Source organism: Oncorhynchus tshawytscha, linkage group LG09, assembly GCF_018296145.1.
Source record: "Oncorhynchus tshawytscha isolate Ot180627B linkage group LG09, Otsh_v2.0, whole genome shotgun sequence".
NCBI classification, from domain to species: domain Eukaryota; kingdom Metazoa; phylum Chordata; class Actinopteri; order Salmoniformes; family Salmonidae; genus Oncorhynchus; species Oncorhynchus tshawytscha.
This window is the reverse complement of record NC_056437.1, coordinates 16,062,971-16,082,318: the sequence shown is the minus strand read 5'-3', so window position 1 is coordinate 16,082,318 and position 19,348 is coordinate 16,062,971. Positions and strand designations below refer to the sequence as shown.

General features: G+C 40.5%; 1 protein-coding gene across 1 annotated transcript in view; it reads left to right on the top strand.

The window, feature by feature from the left end:
- LOC112257442 (alpha-mannosidase 2-like) overlaps positions 1 to 12,158 on the top strand; it is a 54,213-nt gene extending 42,055 nt beyond the window's left edge. The window contains exons 15-22 of the mRNA XM_024430993.2: positions 990 to 1,112; positions 1,371 to 1,485; positions 3,318 to 3,451; positions 5,085 to 5,226; positions 5,743 to 5,876; positions 7,120 to 7,311; positions 8,499 to 8,612; positions 9,669 to 12,158. Of these exons, the coding sequence (XP_024286761.2) occupies positions 990 to 1,112; positions 1,371 to 1,485; positions 3,318 to 3,451; positions 5,085 to 5,226; positions 5,743 to 5,876; positions 7,120 to 7,311; positions 8,499 to 8,612; positions 9,669 to 9,821 (1,107 nt within the window). The 3' untranslated portion in view covers positions 9,822 to 12,158. The remainder of the gene's footprint in view (positions 1 to 989; positions 1,113 to 1,370; positions 1,486 to 3,317; positions 3,452 to 5,084; positions 5,227 to 5,742; positions 5,877 to 7,119; positions 7,312 to 8,498; positions 8,613 to 9,668) is intronic.
- The last annotated feature ends 7,190 nt before the right edge of the window (positions 12,159 to 19,348 follow it).

Below are 19,348 nucleotides of genomic sequence, written 5' to 3'. Positions count from 1 at the left end.
CTGCAACAACACACGATACAGAAGGTGTCTTATTATTATAGCGGTAGCTCTGTTCGCTCTCATCATTGATGCCAAACTGTCAGTGTAATGGTGATAATGTACAGTGGGGCAAAAAAGTATTTAGTCAGCCACCAATTGTGCAAGTTCTCCCACTTAAAAAGATGAGAGAGGCCTGTAATTTTCATCATAGGTACACTTCAACTATGACAGACAAAATTAGAAAAAAAATCCATAAAATCACATTGTAGGATTTTTAATGAATTTATTTGCAAATTATGGTGGAAAATAAGTATTTGGTCAATAACAAAAGTTTATCTCAATACTTTGTTATATATCATGTTTTCTGTAAGTCTTCACAAGGATTTCACACACTGTTGCTGGTATTTTGGCCCATTCCTCCATGCAGATCTCCTCTAGAGCAGTGATGTTTTGGGGCTGTTGCTGGGCAACACGGACTTTCAACTCCCTCCAAAGATTTTCTATGGGGTTGAGATCTGGAGATCTGGAGTGTTTGGGATCATTGTCATTCTGAAAGACCCAGCCATGTTTCATCTTCAATGCCCTTGCTAATGGAAGGAGGTTTTCACTCAAAATCTCATGATACATGGCCCCATTCATTCTTTCCTTTACACTGATCAGTCGTCCTGGTCCCTTTGCAGAAGAACAGCCCCAAAGCATGATGTTTCCACCCCCATGCTTCACAGTAGGTATGGTGTTCTTGGGATGCAACAGCATTCTTTGTCCTCCAAACCAGACGAGTTGAGTTTTTACCAAAAATTTCTATTTTGGTTTCATCTGACCATATGACATTCTCCCAATCTTTGTTTTTCTAATTTTGTCTGTCATAGTTGAAGTGTACCTATGATGAACATTTGCAGGCCTCTCTCATCTTTTTAAGTGGGAGAACTTGCACAATTGGTGGCTGACTAAATACTTTTTTGCCCCACTGTAAGTGTTAAATCCCGCTGTCTTCTGACTGACACCCTCAGAGATTGAAGCTGAAAGAGAACGGCTCAGAACACCAGATCAAGGTGGAGTTTGCGTGGTACGGCACAACCAGCAACCGAGATAAAAGCGGAGCCTACTTGTTCCTGCCCGACGGGGAAGCCAAGGTAATCTGACACCTTTATTAAACGTGATTGATGCTCCTTTGTCAACGTGTATCATTGTAGCTGTACTGAAACCCTGTGAAGAATAAAGGCTTCAGCTCTTACAGTTGTTCTGCTCCCCCAGTTTCCCGCTCTCTCTTCGCGCCCTTATTTGTGCTCCCTTACCAGCATGCTCTCTGTAGGAGGTATTATTGGCAGAGGATGGATGGGACATGGGGTTAGGAGTGATTTGATTCCCATTGATTTTCTGTTCTCCTCCAGATGTACTCTCCCGCCCGGTCTCCAGTGATACGGGTAACCAAAGGATCTGTGTTCTCTGAAATCACCACGTCCTTCGATCACGTGACACACACTCTACGCCTGTATAACGTTCAAGGTAAGGATGGAAATTGTGTGTGCGTGCATGCATCTACAATTGTAAACAGTGGTGGGAAAAGTACCCAATTTTCATACTTGAGTAAAAGTAAAGATACCTTAATAGAAAATGACTCAAGTAAAAGTGAAAGTCACCCAGTAAAATATTATTTGAGTAAAAGTCTAAAATGATTTGTTTTTAAATATACTTAGGTATTGTAAGTAAAAGTATAAATAATTTCAAATTACTTATGTTAAGCAAACCAGACAACACTATTTTCTTGTTTTTAAAATGTATCGATAGTAGGGGGACATTCCAACACTCAGACATAATTTACAAACGAAGCATTTGTGTTTTGTGAGTCTGCCAGATCAGAGGTAGTAAGGATGACCACTGATGTTCTCTTGATAAGTGTGTGAATTGGACCATTTTCCTTTCCTGCTAAGCATTCAAAATGTAACAAATACTTTTGGGTGTCAGGGGAAATGTATGGAGTAAAAAGTACATTATTTTCTTTCCGAATGTAGTGGAGTAAAAGTTGTCAAAAATATAAATAGTAAAGTACAGATACCCCCAAAAACTACTTAAGTAGTACTTTAAATGATTTTTACTAAATTAAGTACTTTATACCACTGATTGTAAAATCAACTGAAAAGCAGTACATACATGCATGGGACCTTGGATAGGTAGAGGTAAGCCTACATGTATCAGAGATAGAAAAACAGAACCTTAAGATAGCAAAAGATCCTGAAATGTTTCTCTGTGGGAGAAGATCCAAAACCCTATTCATCTTTTCATCTGTCTGTAGATGAGCTACATGAAGATTCACTCAGAGAGAGAGAGAGAGGTTTAGTCAGTGCGATACCATTGAACGGTTGCTTTCATAGAGAAAATGAGTGATGTTGAGTTGCGTGCTTGGTGAGAAAGAGGAAGCTGCTGTCATGCTACCCAGGAGACAGAGACCCTGAGGGTCCACATGTCATCTCACAGAAAAACAGTCCTTAATTGGACCCACCCATGCTGATTTTACTTAAGATAGAGAGAATGGTTTCATTGCCTATTTTGACCTGAGGTACAGCTACAGTATACAGCTTTTAGGAGATAAGGTTGCGGGACTTATTACTAGAGTTACACCATTATGTTGGTCTCATATTACTGTATTTGATGGCTCAATGTTCAGACTCAATTTCCTTTACCATTTTGGCTTTTACCCAAAGGCTATGTACTGTTTTGATTATAATTGTATGAAAAACTGCGGCAAATTTGTTCAACAGTTTTTTTTTTTCGCCCGGTGGATTAATTCATTTGGGTATGTAAAATGATATCAAACAATGTAAGATGTATTCCCAAAAAATGATTTTGTGTACTAGGAGACCTTCTGTAATAAGACTATCATTAATACCGTCATTGTAAATAGGAATTTGTTCTTAACTGACTTGCCTAGTTAAATAAAGTTTTAAAAAAGAAATACAAAATAAAAAAATACCTCAAGCCAGGCCAAAGAAAAAGGAAACTTTTGAATATGTCCCATAACCATGAATAAAAAAATATTTGTCACTATAATTTTGGTCGTAAATCCCAAAAGTTATAAAATGTGAAGAAAAAAAGATCCGGACTATGTTTTACCACAGACCTTTTCTATAATGTCTCCTCCCTGAGAAATGTGTAGCAGCACCTCTGCCTGAGTAATACTGTAAGCACCACAGCATAGCGTGTGTTCAGTGTAGGCTCTATGATTGAGTTGTCATTCTCTCTCTCTCTCTCTCCCTCTCCCTCTCCCTCTCCCTCTCCCTCTCTCTCTCTCTCTCTCTCTCTCTCTCTCTCTCTCTCTCTCTCTCTCTCTCTCACTCTAGGTGTGGAGGGCCAGGCAGTGGAGATCTGTAACTTGGTAGATATAAGGAGGGAGTTCAACCATGAAATTGCAATGAGGTTAGCATCAGATGTGGACAGCAAGGATCGATTCTTCACAGACCTCAACGGATTCCAGGTACTGTTACTGTATGACACAGATCTCTCTTTCACTCTCTCTCTTTCTCACTACCACTCTCTCTGTTCAGGCACTGCAGTGCCGTTCAATGAGAGAATGTTCATTTGTTTCGTACACACGGAAGGATAAGTGTAGAGGTTAATCGTTCACAGCTGTACAATTAATTTATTATTGTGTCATTTTAACGTTTAATGGCTCCTCGAGTGCTTTAGTATGTTTTTAAGTTATCTGAAAGAGGGCAGGAGATAAAACTGACATCCGTCCCCTCGCCCCGAACCAAGGACGCTCTGCACACGTCAACAGTCACCCTCGAAGCATCGTTACCCATCGCTCCACAAAAGCCGCGGCCCTTGCAGAGCAAGGGGAACCACTACTTCAAGGTCTCAGAGCAAGTGACATCACCGATTGAAACGCCACTAGCGCGCACCACCGCTAACTAGCTAGCCATTTCACATCGGCTACACTCACCCCCCTTTTGACCTCCTTCTCTTTCCGCAGCAACCAGTGATCCGGGTCAACAGCATCAATGTAACAGTATAGACTTTACGCCCATCCCCTCGCCCCGTCCTGGGCGCGAACCAGGGACGCTCTGCACACAGACAACAGTCACCCTCAAAGCATTGTTACCCATCGCTCCACAAAAGTCACGGCCCTTGAAGAGCAAGGGGAACCACTACTTCAAGGTCTCAGAGCAAGTGACGTCACCGATTGAAACGCCACTAGCGCGCACCACCGCTGACTAGCTAACAATTTCACATCGGCTACACAAAGAAACATAGAAAACAGAACCATGTGCAGTATACTAGCTATAGCCCAGAGCTCTGCAGTATACCAGCTACTGTCACACATTCCAACCCAAGAAATACTGTTTCTTGCTACTGAACTGGCTTGTGCTTGGTAAATTATGACATGAGTAGCAATTAACTATGATAGAAATGGCTATTTTGTAGCATTAGCTTGACATTGGAACTAGCTGAATGGGGAAATATTAGAAATATTAGCTGTCCAAGTTCCCAGAAGGGACTTCATTGACGTCTTCCATTTTGTGTCATGACATAAAGTTTTGAATTGAAAACAAAAGCTGAAACGATTTGAATTTGTTCGTGGGAGCATCTTCAGACAGATCAGTATTTGAGCTCCTTTGCCAATTAGATACGCTGCCATAGAGCCCCCCCCCCCCAATCTCTATTTGCATGTTTTTGGCAGTCTGACCTTGATTTCAGGGATTAAGAGGATTTACTGCCATCAGAGATGAAACGCAACTCAATGCTTAACGCAAATTAAAAACAACAACATACTTGAACAGCTTCCCGCAGCCATTGTAGTCAAAACAAACCGGTCGGCTTAATTAAGATAAAGATCCCACTCAACACACCTGTTCTCTGGTGATTCAGTATGCTTGGGGCCAGGAGTTTTTCCCCTACAAGAAAAATTCTGGGTCCTCGTTAAAGTCTAGGGCTCTGAGTTTTTCCTGGTCAGGTCACATGGTCAGGAAGTACTCCTGGTGCTATGTCATAGCACTCTTGTTTCTCAATTACCCGCATTGCGCGTCGAGGCTCATTGCACTTCAGTCCATAGCGTCACTGTATAAAGCGTGGGTATTGTGTAACCATGCTAGGTATGTTGTCTGCAGATACAGCCCAGAAGAACCATGGCCAAGCTTCCCCTTCAAGCCAACTTCTATCCCATGACCAGCATGGCCTACATCCAGGACCCCGGTACCAGACTGACCCTGCTCACTGCACAGTCTCTGGGCTCCGCCAGCCTTGTGAGTGGTGAGTGCAAGCCGGTGGATTTATTTTCTGTTGTCTATTGGAAGGGCATCAGTACTTCAATTCTCCGGGAAAGATGACATCCCTGCTCGATTCTAAGCTTGCCATCTGTATACCAGTGGAGGCTGCTGAGGGGAGGACGGCTCATAATAATGGCTGGAAAGGAGCTAATGGAATGGCATCAAACAAATAGAATCCACATGTTTGATGTATTTGATACCATTCCACTCATTCCACTCCAGCCATTAACACAAGCCAGTCCTCCCCAATTAAGTTGCACCAACCTCCTGTGGTGTATACAGTACATAATGCCATCAGCTATTTCGGCACCAGGATGTGAAAAGAGGGGGAGATACAGTACGACTCGATTTAAAATGAGTAAAGTTTCTATCATGCTGTTTCTGGCCAAGCTTTAAAAGACATAATGTTCTGTACTTTGATGAATTTCTCCTATGTGACCAGAAGACAACGTGATATGGAAATATTTCTGAAGATAACTTTTGATCTTTTCCCCTCCAGGCCAGTTGGAGGTGATTATGGATCGTCGGCTGAACCAGGATGATAACCGCGGGCTGGGCCAGGGTGTCCTGGACAACAAAGTTACCCCTAGCACTTTTCGCCTGCTCCTGGAGAAGAGGGCCAAGACCGATGGGGTACTTTCAACAGGAGTTTGAGATTGAGTTTGTAATTCTACTGTAGTTTACTGATGTTCACTGACTTTTGAAGGTCAATAATGTAGACTTGATTAACACTAGAAAAGCCTTGGCTCGAGGGACCCCCCCCCCCCTTTGAGCCAATGACTAGTTTTTTGGAGTATATGTATATAAATATATGCTATTGGAAAAAGTGTCCTTTGAATGTGTTTATTAAGGTCTTAAGTAACATTATAATACGAAATAACAATTATTTCAAATAACATAATGGCATTTTCATTAGGTTATGTTACTATTAGGTTATGTTACTATTAGGTTATGTTACTATTAGGTTATGTTACTATTAGGTTATGTTACTATTAGGTTATGTTACTATTTTCGGCTATATGGAAAAAATCCATCACAAAGAAATTCATTAGAATTTTGTTTTGGCAGGTCTTAAGAAACATTATATAAATAAGGAAATGTTTTTCAAAAGAACAGAATAACGTATTTTAAGTTGTATAACTAGTCTTTGCTTAGTAGGCTGAGCTATGCTGCTCATGTGGTAAACAGCGGTTATTCTTGGAAAAAACGATACTTTGAAATAGAGCTCACCTCTTGAATTTCGAGAGTTATTTGACAAAGGTAAGTGTTTTAGAAACTTCAGAATCCACTCTTTCTGATACTAGATATAAATCAAAACATCTTACTTGCGTGTGACTCTGTAGGATTTGAAAAAATTACTTTTTTGGCGCTCCGTTTCCCTGCCTGTGTCAATTCCATGCTGTGCCCATCTCTTCATCTACAATTTGTCAATTGATAATATTGTCACCCATCAGACTATTGTCAATTTAACCTTGTCTTTAGGCGAACTCTATTATTATATGTGTGAAATTAATTTAGAAATAGTTTTGGTGTAGTTTCAATGGGCCATCAGCTACACAGGCTTACTAACGGGGAATGAGGGCAGTGGGGAAAAATTACATGTTGACATGACATTTTATTAGCGATATTAAGATTTTAACCATGACAGAGTGTTATATAGACTTATTTAGGAAAAGTCAAGGACGGGGGACATGACTTTAAAAATGGCAGAGTAAAAAAAAACATTACATTTGTTTTGCGTTCACATGACGCTCTCATCTTTTGTAGTGTTAAGACATTCGGGTTAAAACATGGTCATGTATTACTTTATGATCATTCCTCTCTTTTTCCCCAGAGCATTGTCCTAATATCCCTGTCTCTGCTTTGATATTTCTAGGGGGAGAAACCCTCACCCCTCAGCTACCCGTCTCTGCTGAGTCACGTGTCGTCGTTGTACCTGAACCACCCTCTGATCTCCATGGCCGTCAGCACGGAGGCACAGTCCCTGTCCTTGACCGCCTTCACCCCGCTGGCCTCATCGCTGCCCTGTGACATCCACTTGGTCAATCTACGCAGCATACAGTCCAAGGTAATGCTACGGAGTACTTCCTTACAACAAGCTTATGCTTTACATTGTTACTCGTATATCTGTGTCGTAAGGCTTTAATTACGTTGCATTTACATGTTGTTTTGTTGCTTTGTACTTGCATATCCATGGAGTTGAGACATGAACCGTTCCAATTATGTAGCTGAATCCTGAATAACTATGTAATAATATTTTCATACAACGTTGTTATTAGAGTAGTTACAGGGTTACTACACCAGAGCAACTTCATAGAAAGACTAAGAGTTACCAAGTTTTCGAAAGCGATGACTTTTCCCGCTGTGTTCTCTTAGTCATGCTTTTTATTAAGATCCGCCTTGGCTGTATTGATTTAAACCTACCTGGTTTCATCTCTTCTTTGTTTGGACAAAACACACACTCAGCACTCCTCCATTAATTGTCCTTATATCATCTCTGTAAATACACTACATCTCTGTGTTGTACATCTTCTATAATCTCCTACTTTGTTGTCGCATGGCCCGTTAACTCTGATGATAGAGCTGTCTCTCATGTCAAAGATCGAGCTAATTGTTCCGCTGAGAAGGGGAATCTGCTGACCAATTTGCTCAACTATCGATGGTAAAGACACGCTCTGACATCCAATTTGACTCTGAGAACAAATCAAAAGAGGAGACGGTAGCGTGAAATGTGTTAGAGACGAGGGCTTTGTATGGATTTACACGAATACTCACATGATGACACCACTGCCGCTACTACCAGCCCACTTAGTATGCACTGTGGCATCTCTCCATTTACTCAGCCAGGGACTGTGGATGGAAAAGAAACACCATTTCTAGAGGGAGGATGAAATTGACTTGGACTTGTGCTGTCAGCTAGTAAACTACAGTAGTTACCCTGTTTTAGAGTCAGACCTGGGTTTAAATACGATTTGAAATCTTTGAAATACCTTAAGCCTTTGCTCTCGCCTTCCTGGAGGTCCAGATAGGAGTGTTTGCAGTGTTGAAACTACTCTATTGGTCCATTAAGCCAGTCAATTTATGAACAGTATGTGAACCCAGGTCTGTTTCAGAATCAGCTCCTCGAACATGGCTGTGTAAATGCAGCTGACCTGTGAAAGGATGGTCTCTATAATTGCTCCAGTGTTGAGGCTGGGGGGGGGGTGACAGTTGGGGTCTTTGTCGGGACTAAATCATTTGTCACTGGTCCTACAGGAGGATGGGGGTGGTCCGTCGGACGAGGCGGCTTTGATTCTGCACAGAAAAGGCTTTGACTGCGCCTTCTCCAATAGGAACACAGGGCTACTGTGTGCCACCACGCAGGGGAAGGTAAACCTGCCACACACATGCCGACACGCTGACACACACACAGGAGCACACAGGCACAGGCATAAACACACAGAGAGACACCCGTGCATGCATGCACACAAACACGCACATGCACACCAAAATAAAAGAGATATACTGAGAAAAAAATTAGCTCAACATTTGAAGTGTTTCATGAGCTGAAATAAAAGATCCCAGAAATGTTCCATATGCAAAAAAATAATTTCTCTCAAATGTTGTGCACAAATCTGTTTACATCCCTGTTAGTCAGCATTTCTCCTTTGTCAAGATAATCTGTCCATCTGACAGGTGTGGCATTTCAATAAGCTGATTAAACAGCATGATCATTACAGAGGTGCACCTTGTGCTGAGGACAATAAAAGGCCACTCTAAAATGTGAAGTTTTGTCACACAACACAATGCCACAATGTCTCAAGTTTTGAGGGAGCATGCAATTGGCATGCTAACTGCAGGATTGTCCACCACTGTTGCCAGAGAATTGAATGTTCATTTCTCTACAATAAGCCACCTCTAACGTCGTTTTAGAGAATTTGTCAGTACGTCCAATCAACCTCACAATCGCAGATCACATGTAACCAATCCAGCCCAGGACCTCCACATCCGGCTTCTTCACCTGAAGGATCGTCTGAGGCCAGCCACTCAGACAGCTGATGAAACTGAGGAGTATTTCTGTCTGTAATAAAGCCCTTTTGAAAAACTCATTCTGATTGGTTGATTGGTAGGGCCTGGCTCCCCAGTGGGTGAGCCTATGCCAATTCATGTGAAAACCATAGATTAGGGCCTAGGTCATTTATGTCAATTAACTGATTTCCTAATATGAACTGTAACACAGTGAAACCGTAGAAATGTTTTGTATGTTGCGTTTATATTTTTGCTCAGTATACTCAAGCCTATTAATATCTTCTAAAATAGTCGGATATTTCATCATGATCAAAGCCGGCGTTAAATACTTTAATTAAACCATCAACTCCTTTTATAATGGGTTCTCTATTCCAACATGAGAATATAACATCACTGTTTGGTTTGGTTCTCTCACAGATCCACACAGAGAAGCTGTTTTCAGAACTGAGATTCCAGAGCATCATCCCCGTATCCCTGACTCTGATGCATACGACTGAGGGAGGGTCGAGCAAAGAGGAAATCAGACTGAAACCAATGGAGATCAGCACATACCGCGTACAGCTGACATGACAGCTGGCCAGAGAGCCTAGTGCCTAGTCTGCCATGGCACATGCCCAAAATCTGGCCTCTGTTCCTGTGCCGAAAAACATTGTCAGCGAGGCTATGCAGAAGCCTAGGGACATAGTACATCCTTGGAACAGACGGAAGGAGGGAAAGAGGAAGAGAGAAAGAAGGAGAGAGGGAGGAGGATTAGGAAGGAGGGAGGAGGGGAAGAAAGGAGAGAGGCAGGAGGAGAAGGAAATGGAACTTGATTAAGCTTCATTTTAAAAGTGCAGTATGATATTGTTTGAATCCAGTATCCCTAGTTATCCTGCAGTTTCAGGTTCTGTATGTGTTGTGAACGTTTGTGTTGCAATTTCACTTGAACTCACTCTACTGAGAAGACCACAGGTCCACATTTCCTTTTCCACTAATGATTTTGTACAATGTGATTCCTTGTCTTGTTTTACCAAGGTATTGTTTCAATCATAGTGAATATTGCGTCATGTCCTTGGCATGCCGAAAAAAAGATTTTATTTAACTAGGCAAGTCAGTTAAGAACAAATTCTTATTTTCAATGACGGCCTAGGAACAGTGGGTTAACTGCCTGTTCAGGGGCAGAACGACAGATTTGTACCTTGTCAGCTTGGGGATTCGAACTTGCAACCTTTCGGTTACTAGTCCAACGCTCTAACCACTAGGCTACCCTGCCGCCCCATTTGAATGACAACTGATTCTAAATATATATTTTTTATATGTTTCATTGCAAGTGAGATGCAGTTTTTATTTTTCCAAAGAGCAAAAATGTGCCTTATTTCTCAATTTCATAATGAGCCCAATGTACATATGTTGTTCCCCTTGGAGAAAAATGTACGTTAGAATTTACTATCAATGCGAAATTACTGCAGCAAATAGTTGTTATATAATTGACATGTGGCATCACTTTCATTGATATAGGTCTGTTATTGTGACCTTCATATACATATTGTTGTGAATTATCCCGTTTTTGTTGTTTTACACAGCTATGCCACTCTTGGTACAGCGCACCAGTCAGTCAGATGTTTTGATCAAGAAATGTTCAAAGGTGTATCAATAATAAAGCCTTTTAATCAGTTGCAGTTGCAGGAAAACGGCACCGCGGGTTGACTTGGAATGTCCACACTGTATTGAGGTGTTACTGTGGAAACAGACACACGCTGTTCCTCTCTGGGAAAATGTCCTAATTGGATGTTGGTGAAAAAAACACACCTGTAGCGTTAACTTTCAAAGCCTGTTCCCAGATATGGAAAAACCCAGGTTCTGCATTAGAAAGCACTTTCAATGGAAATTTGGCATCGAACATGCTTTTTAGTCCAGGACTAGGCTTAATCTGTGTCCGGGAAACGTGGTTTATTATAATCTGCAATTGATTGAATTGGGGCCTACAGCCTAGATATCAAACTATGCAACTGATCCAACTCACCATTGATACCGTATATGCAGCAATCCCCTCTTTTCCCCTCATGCATCTGAATGAGTTGAATCCTCTAAATCTACAATAGTTAGTCATTACATTCTTGAGACACATTTTGTTACTATGGCCAAAAGCGTACGACTGCTTGCTTAAGCATATGACACATGCCAAAGGTCACAAATCCTGTCATATTTGCGCAACTATTTTTGTTTTGTTCCGTTCTTGCCTGTGATCTTGGCTAACAGATGGAATGCCTTAAACTGGTACCTTGACTGAGCCATTTTCAAATCCACTTCAACATGTTGCCATGGGGTTTTTTAATTCATGTTTTGAACACATTTGTGACGTTCCAAGGAGATGGAAATGTTCCCTTACATTTCCTGGGGTGTTTTTAGGTGAGTGTATCTTATGTGTGATATGGAAGAATGCTTAGCTATTCTGGTGGTCAAATAATTGCACCTTCACTGTCATGGTAAGGAATTAGAATTCTTGGGACATTGGTTGCATTTTTTTTTTTAAATGTCTATTTGTGTCAATGTAAATGAATGTGGAAATGGTTGTTCTGTAATGTTTGAATGTGAATGGGAATGTCAAAGCTAGTTTAATAGTTCTATCACATCTGATTAAATTATGGGGGAAAATGTATTATCTCCTTTATGAGTGACAAAAGTCCATTTCAAGACAGAAGATGGTCTAGGAGGATTTGAAATGAAAAGCATATTTGAGAAACAATACACTTTACTTGGTATAGAATTGTAATTGTTCAATTGTCTGTCTTTGAAACTCAGCATTAGGGTATGGTGTTATGCGCAAATCTCTTTCTACCAATGTTGCTTGTTGAGAGTAAAATGTTGTCATTGTTTATCTTTCTGTAAATGTCATATAATGGGAGAATAAAAAATAATAAAATCCAAGTTAGTTTTGTCGATTAAATAAAGTGCATAAAACCATTTGCACTTGTTGTATGCAAGACAATATTTCCCCCAAAAAAGGAACTCAGTCTGGCTTTCAACTTAATCTTAACAGCTGTAATAGTAGGCTGCACAAGGTGCAATTTCAAAATTGGATAGTGCATCATCAGTGTTCCTCTTGTCATGCCAGTCATTGCACAGTCATAAATTTGAAATTGGAAGTTTACATACATTTAGGTTGGAGTCATTAAAACTTGTTTTTCAATCACTCCACAAATTTATTTTTAACAAACTATAGTTTTGGCAAGTTGGTTAGGACATCTACTTTGTGCATGACACAAGTCATTTTTCCAACAATTGTTTCAGACAGATTATTTAACTTATAATTCACTGTATCACAATTCCAGTGGGTCAGAAGTTTACATACACTATGTTTACTGTGCCTTTAAACAGCTTGGAAAATTCCCAAAAATGATGTCAATGCTTCAGAAGCTTCTGATAGGCTAACTGACATAATTTGAGTGAATTGGAGGTGTATTTGGATGTATTTCAAGGCCTATCTTCAAACTCAGTGCCTCTGCTTGACATCATGGGAAAATCAAGAGAAATCAGCCAAGACCTCTGACATACCGCATCTGTCTCCTAGAAATGAACGTACTTTGGTGGGAAACGTGCAAATCAATCCCAGAACAACAACAAAGGACCTTGTGAAGATGCTGGAGGAAACAGGTACAAAAGTATCTATATCCACAGTAAAACTAGTCCTATATCGACATAACCTGGAAGGCCACTCAGCAAGGAAGAAGCCACTGCTCCAAAACCGCCATTAAAAAAATCCAGACTACAGTTTGCAACTGCACATGGGGACAAAGATCACACTTTTTGGATAAAAGTCCTCTGGTCTGATAAAACAAAAATAGAACTGTTTGTCCGTAATGACCATCGTTATGTTTAGAGGAAAAAGGGGGAGGCTTGCATCATGTTGTGGGGGTGATTTGCTGCAGGAGGTCCTTTGCACTTCACAAAATAGATTGTATCATGGGGCAGGAAAATGATGTAGATATATTGAAGCAACAGCTCAAGACATCAGTCAGGAAGTTAAAGCTTGGTCGCAAATGGGTCTTCCAAATGGACAATGACCCCAAGCATACTTCCAAAGTTGAGGCAAAATGGCTTAAGGACAACAAAGTCAAGGTATTGGAGTTGCCATCACAAAGCTGTGACCTAAATCATATAGAACATCTGTGGGCAGAACTGAAAAATCGTGTACGAGCAAGGAGGCCTACCAACCTGACTCAGTTACACCAGCTCTGTCAGGAGGAATGGGCCAAAATTCACCCAACTTATTGTGGGAAGCTTGTGGAAGGCTACCCGAAACATTTGACCAAGTTAAACTATTTAAAGGCAACACTACCAAATACTAATTGAGTGTATGTAAACTTCTGACCCACTGGGAATGTGATGAAAGAAACAAAAGCTGAAATAAATAATTCTCTCTACTATTATTCTGACATTTCACATCCTTCAAATAAAGTGGTGATCCTAACTAACCTAAGACAGGGAATTTTTACTAGGATTAAATGTCAGGAATTGTGAAAAACAGAGTTTAAATGTATTTGGCTACAGTGTATGTAAACATTGGACTTCAACTGTATGTATGTAAACACATCGCTCCGGATGCATGATTGTTCCTAAAAGTATTCATGTTTATTTTATACCAGTTTCAAGTCATAAAGACTTGCTTAGTCATCCAAATCAACGTGATTTAAAAAAAATCTATTAATTCTTAAATTAATGTATTTCATTTTTAACATCTATTTTAAATTCGGGGTGGACTGTACTGTAGGACTAATGGTTCTGGTTCTGCAAAGTCTTGCTTGCTGTGCCTTCAGATGTTTATGAGTCTCTGCATCAACCCAAAGACAGAGCAGGATGGGTTTCTAGACATATTATGGGCTGGTTACCCAGACCAAGATTAAGCGAAGTTCTGGACTGAAAATCACTTTCACTGGAGATTCTAAATTGAGCATGTTTTTGTAGTTTAGGCTTCATCTGGGTGTCTCAAAAACTGGCCCATATATAATCTACACACTAAATTAACTTGTCTCTCTCTCTCTTTTCATTTCTTTCATTATCACTAAAAGTACTGTACGTCATCCTCTTTTCCAGGAAGGGATGCATCCGAGGGGTTGTTGGCCATGGCAAACGGCAATCCATGTAAATAATGGAGAAAAGGAGTGTGAAACCAAGCAAACATTGAAATGAGCAAAAATATAACAACATCTATTTTAGTCTTGGTAATTCATTTTTCAACATCTTTAGATATTAGGCCTATATGACTCTACATTGCAGACATTACAGTTTAAAGTAAGAGTATGTTCCAACAGCTTGGGTTAGCCATTATATTTACACTAAAAATCTAATCTAAAGCAGTAATTCCCTATCCTGGTCTGCAGTTTGTCAGGGTTTTCACCGAGTTTGGTGTCATCTGTTCATTCGCTAGCTGGCACCGACGCCTGGCAGCTGCGCTACAGTGCTGTTCAGGCTTTGGTGTAAGTATGCTGAGGGCTCAGTGGAGCCGTGTTGCAGGAAGGGCTAAGGAATGTGGCCTGGATCGCTCTGCAGGAACACCTGAGCCAAGAAACAGACCAGAGAGTCCGAGACGCCCCCAGGGTTCTAGAGGTACTAAATTGTACATACTGAGTGTGTGTTGTCTAAGGTTTTCCTGGTAATGTCACATGGTCAAGAAGTACTCTGGGCCAAATCTCAAATGTCAACTTACTCTCAAATAAAAGAGATGTCTGACTTTTCATATCCAACCGCTGTGTTGTCACAACAACTGCCTTTCCCTTTACAAAGCATTGGCTAATTCACAAACAGATCTGGTTACCAGATTAGAGCCTAATCAAGTCATTAGGAAAGTCCTAATTTGTCACAGTCTGTAGTATGGCAGATTCTGGAAACGAATATATAGCCTACACTGTCATGGTGTTGCACTAATAAAAAGTTTAAATATTGAGGAACAAGACTACAATAGACAGCTCAAACCAACCAGTCGTCTTTTTACAGCTCGTCTCTCAGCAGGAAGAGGTGGTGTTACACCTGGGACTGCTGGCTGACATCGTTTTATACGCAGTACCAACTGGGAAGACAATGCCAGGGCACCTGGTACATGTCATACTCCTGACAGTCTTCCTGAGCCTACAGCACAACACAGATTACATGGGGAAAGCATCAGGATGTAGCTACGGGATATTCAAACATTAAACACCTGCACAGATGGCATGATGCCCTTATATTAGTCTCCTCGATAAGTCATGTGTTATTATGGCATAGTGCAACGCTACAGATGGGAACTTCAGTGAACTTGAATACACTTTGCTGATGTTAAGGATAAACTAATCATAAACCAAATACATTTTTGGGATAGAATTCATATTATTCCACTTAGCAGACACCTATCCAAAGCAACTGACAGTCCAGTTAGTGTATACCTTTTCGTATGTATGTGAATCCATGACCTTGGTGCACTCGTACAAACTGATCAACACATGACCGAAGTAAATATTTTAGGTTTGTTAGAATTGTCATGGAACTCTTACTGGTGCTGAATCAATTTGAAAAGGTCCCAGTCCACAAATAATCTACCCTGGATGTAACATGAAGTGCACTGAGACCAGTATGTTAGGATATGGTTGTTAGCATGACTCACACTGAGACAAAGCTAAAAGAGAAACAGAAGTTTACAGACGTCTTTTAATGTTTTTCAACAACAACACAATTTACACCCATTAGTTGCACGTACGTGCACACACACACCCAAGAACACATGTATTTTTCTTCAATGCGGTTTGAAATTGAGGTCCGTTTCTTTGAGTAGAAAAAACAATTAGTCATGTTAAAAACATAATAAATGACTATGTTTATTTTATACATATAGTACAATGCCTTTTAAAAAATCATGAAGATGGAATTTGCTTCTTTGGTATCCACTCATGTTTCCAGAGATGTGAAAGAAGAAGAAATAACCCAGCCAAAAGATTCCAATACTATTTAGAAGATGCTTTTATCCAAAACGACCTACAGTCATGTGTATCGGCGGCCCCCAGAATTGAACCCACAACCCTAGTGGTGTAAGGGCCATGCTCTACCGACTGAGCCTTACAGGATCACTATGAAGTTGCAAAGGTGAACGACACATAATACAATTCAAGTTCTTGCCGTTTTTACAAGTAGGCTAATCTGTAAACTTGGTACATAGGTTATTTTTCCACACACATTGATATGTACTAAAAAGGAACCAAGATCTGTCCCCTCTGATTCAGAGGGGTCGGGTTAAATGTGGAAGACACATTTTGGTTGAATGCATTCTGTTGTGCAACTGACTAGGTATCCTCTTCCCAGTCTACCTTGAGCATTTTCAAATTGGGCTTTGGAGAAATATCAGTACAGACCCAGTGCAATACTGGCTCTCCCAGGTAAAAGAAGGCAGGAATCTGTTCTGTATATACCGAGGCATTGTCCAATGACATCAGAAGGGAATCCAGGGAATCTAAAGAGAAAACACAGTGTTTGTCTTGATTTACTCAAAAACAATATGTGTTAATAGCTAAGACATAACCATATTATTCATAATCATTATAATTACCAAGGCCCTAAATATTTCTTGACCATGTAAATAACTCAGGGCTTGGTCCAATCATTACAGTACAAAGTGCACTCTCTTTCCAAGTTGACCAAAATAACAGCTATGCCCTTTAGGGTTTATAATAGGCACTATTAAGGCCTCATTGATAGCCCACGATTTAGAATTTTGCCATGGCACAAACCAAGCAAGAGCAGCTCTGTACAGGCCAGAGGAAGCTCAATGTGGTCTCCCTCTCCCATGCATTTCAGTCCAGCTCTGTGCTGTTGAGGGAACATCTGATTACTTTGAGGTGTACAGCAGGTTTGGGGTCAATTCCGTTTCAATTCCAGTCCATTTAGAAAGCAAAAGAAATTCCCATTCCAAATGTTCCTAATTGAAAAGCATTGGAGAATTGGAATTTCAGTGTATACTTTCTGAATCAACTGTACTTTAAATGAAATTGACCCCAAACCTAGTGTCCAGTGAAATAGCCACACATATTAGATTTTGTCACCATCTGCTGGGCATTCTGTGAACAGTAGAAGAAAACGGTTGGGGATGGAAAGCGGGACATTGACAGCAGAATTATGATCATATGGGCACGTTTTTAAATGTTTTGCAACGGGAAATGAACATATGCCCTAGTGGTGCGCAGGTCAGCTGTTTGTTCACCGCCGCAATTGCTAACAACCCATGCGCAACCACCGACTATAGCCAATGTGATAATGTGAAAATCTGAGGCCCGCACCCAACCCTAACCAGCTTCAGGCTACATACAGTAAGAGACAGCATAACTCGTTTTTGGTAGAGGGTTCAGTATTTTTTGTTGTTGCCTAATTTAAATATGTTTTGTTTATCATTTCTAACATTTTGGTAGGTTATTTCGAGAGTTTGGGACTATAAGGTTCTATCTGCCTTTTTGTCAAAAATGAGTTATTGACATAGCCTTGTTCTGTTCAATGGTTTCTACATATATAGTACTCTAAATAACCCAATACATGTTGATAAGTTCAAAAGAATACAATATAAAAATGCTGACACCATTTAAACCAATGATTGTTATTTAAAGGGTCTTTAAAGCCAATTATCTCAGAATCATATTTTTGCAGAGAACCTTATAGCCCCAAGCTCTCGATTTGTTAGTCAACTGTGTGTAATTAGATACATGTAACTTCTCTTCTGTCATTATATGTTGCCCTAGAATACCAAATAAATCCTTGCTCACCAGAATGTCATAAATCAATAGAATTAATGCACTATAAATATAAAACTATGTGGACACTCCTTCAAATGAGTGGATTCGCCAATTTCAGCCACACCCATTGCTGACAAAATGGAGCACACAGCCATGCAAGCTCCATAGACAAACATTGGCAGTAGAACTGAAGAGCTCAGTGACTATCAACGTGGTACCGTCATAGGATGCCACCTTTTCCAAGTCAATTTGCCAATTTTCTGACAAGCTAGAGCTGCCCGGTCAACTGTAAGTGCTGTTATTGTGAAGTGGAAATGTCTGGGAGAAAAAAGAAGAAAAAAAGACTTATGAAGTGGTAAGTCACACAAGCTCACAGAATGGGACTTCACAGAACGGGACCGTCAAGTGCTGAAGCGCACAGCAAGTAAAAATCGTCTGTCCTCGGTCGCAACACTCACTACCAAGTTCCAAACTGCCTCTGGAAGCAACTTCAGCACAAGTACTGTTCATTAGGTGCTTCATGAAATGGGTTTCCATGGCCGAGCAGCAGCACACAAGCCTAAGTTCACCATGCGCAATACCAAGCGTCGGCTGAAGTGGTGTAAAGCTCGCCACCATTGGACTCTGGAGCAGTGGAAACATGTTCTGTGGAGTGATGAATCATGCTTCACCATCTGGCAGTCTGATGGACAAATCTGGGTTTGGCAGATGCCAGGAGAATGCTACCATAGTGCCAACTGTAAGTTTGGTGGAGGAAGAATAAGGGTCTGGGGCTGTTTTTCATGGTTCAGGCTAGGCCCCTTTGTCCCAGTGAAGGAAAATCTTAACACTACAGCATACAATGACATTCTAGACGTTTCTGTGGTTAAAACTTTTTGGCAAAAGTTTGGGGAAGGCCCTTTCCTGTTTCATCATGACAATGCCCCGTGCACAAAGTGAGGTCCAAACACAATCTTGTTGACATTGTAAAGATGTATCTGTCATCTCTACTTATTTTGCAGTACCAGGAGGCACCAGTGAGAAAATACAATACAAAAAGAAGAAAAATCAGGGGAAAGATTTTTTTCAGTTTGACCGATTGTAAGGAAAGAGAGCTGTGAAAATGACCCAACATGTTCCTTATAATATTTCAGCTAGGCTTGGATGCATATTTTATGTGTTTGAAATATCAGCTTTTATGAGGCCGATAAAAAAAAAATTGTTTAACTTTTTTTTAATTAAAAGAAATCTACAGAAATATCACATTTACATAAGTATTCTTTACTCAGTACTTGTTGAAGCACCTTTGGCACCGATTACAGCCTCAAGTGTTTTGGGGTATTTTCCAAGCTTGGCACACTTATATTTGGGGAGCTTCTCCCATTCTTCTCT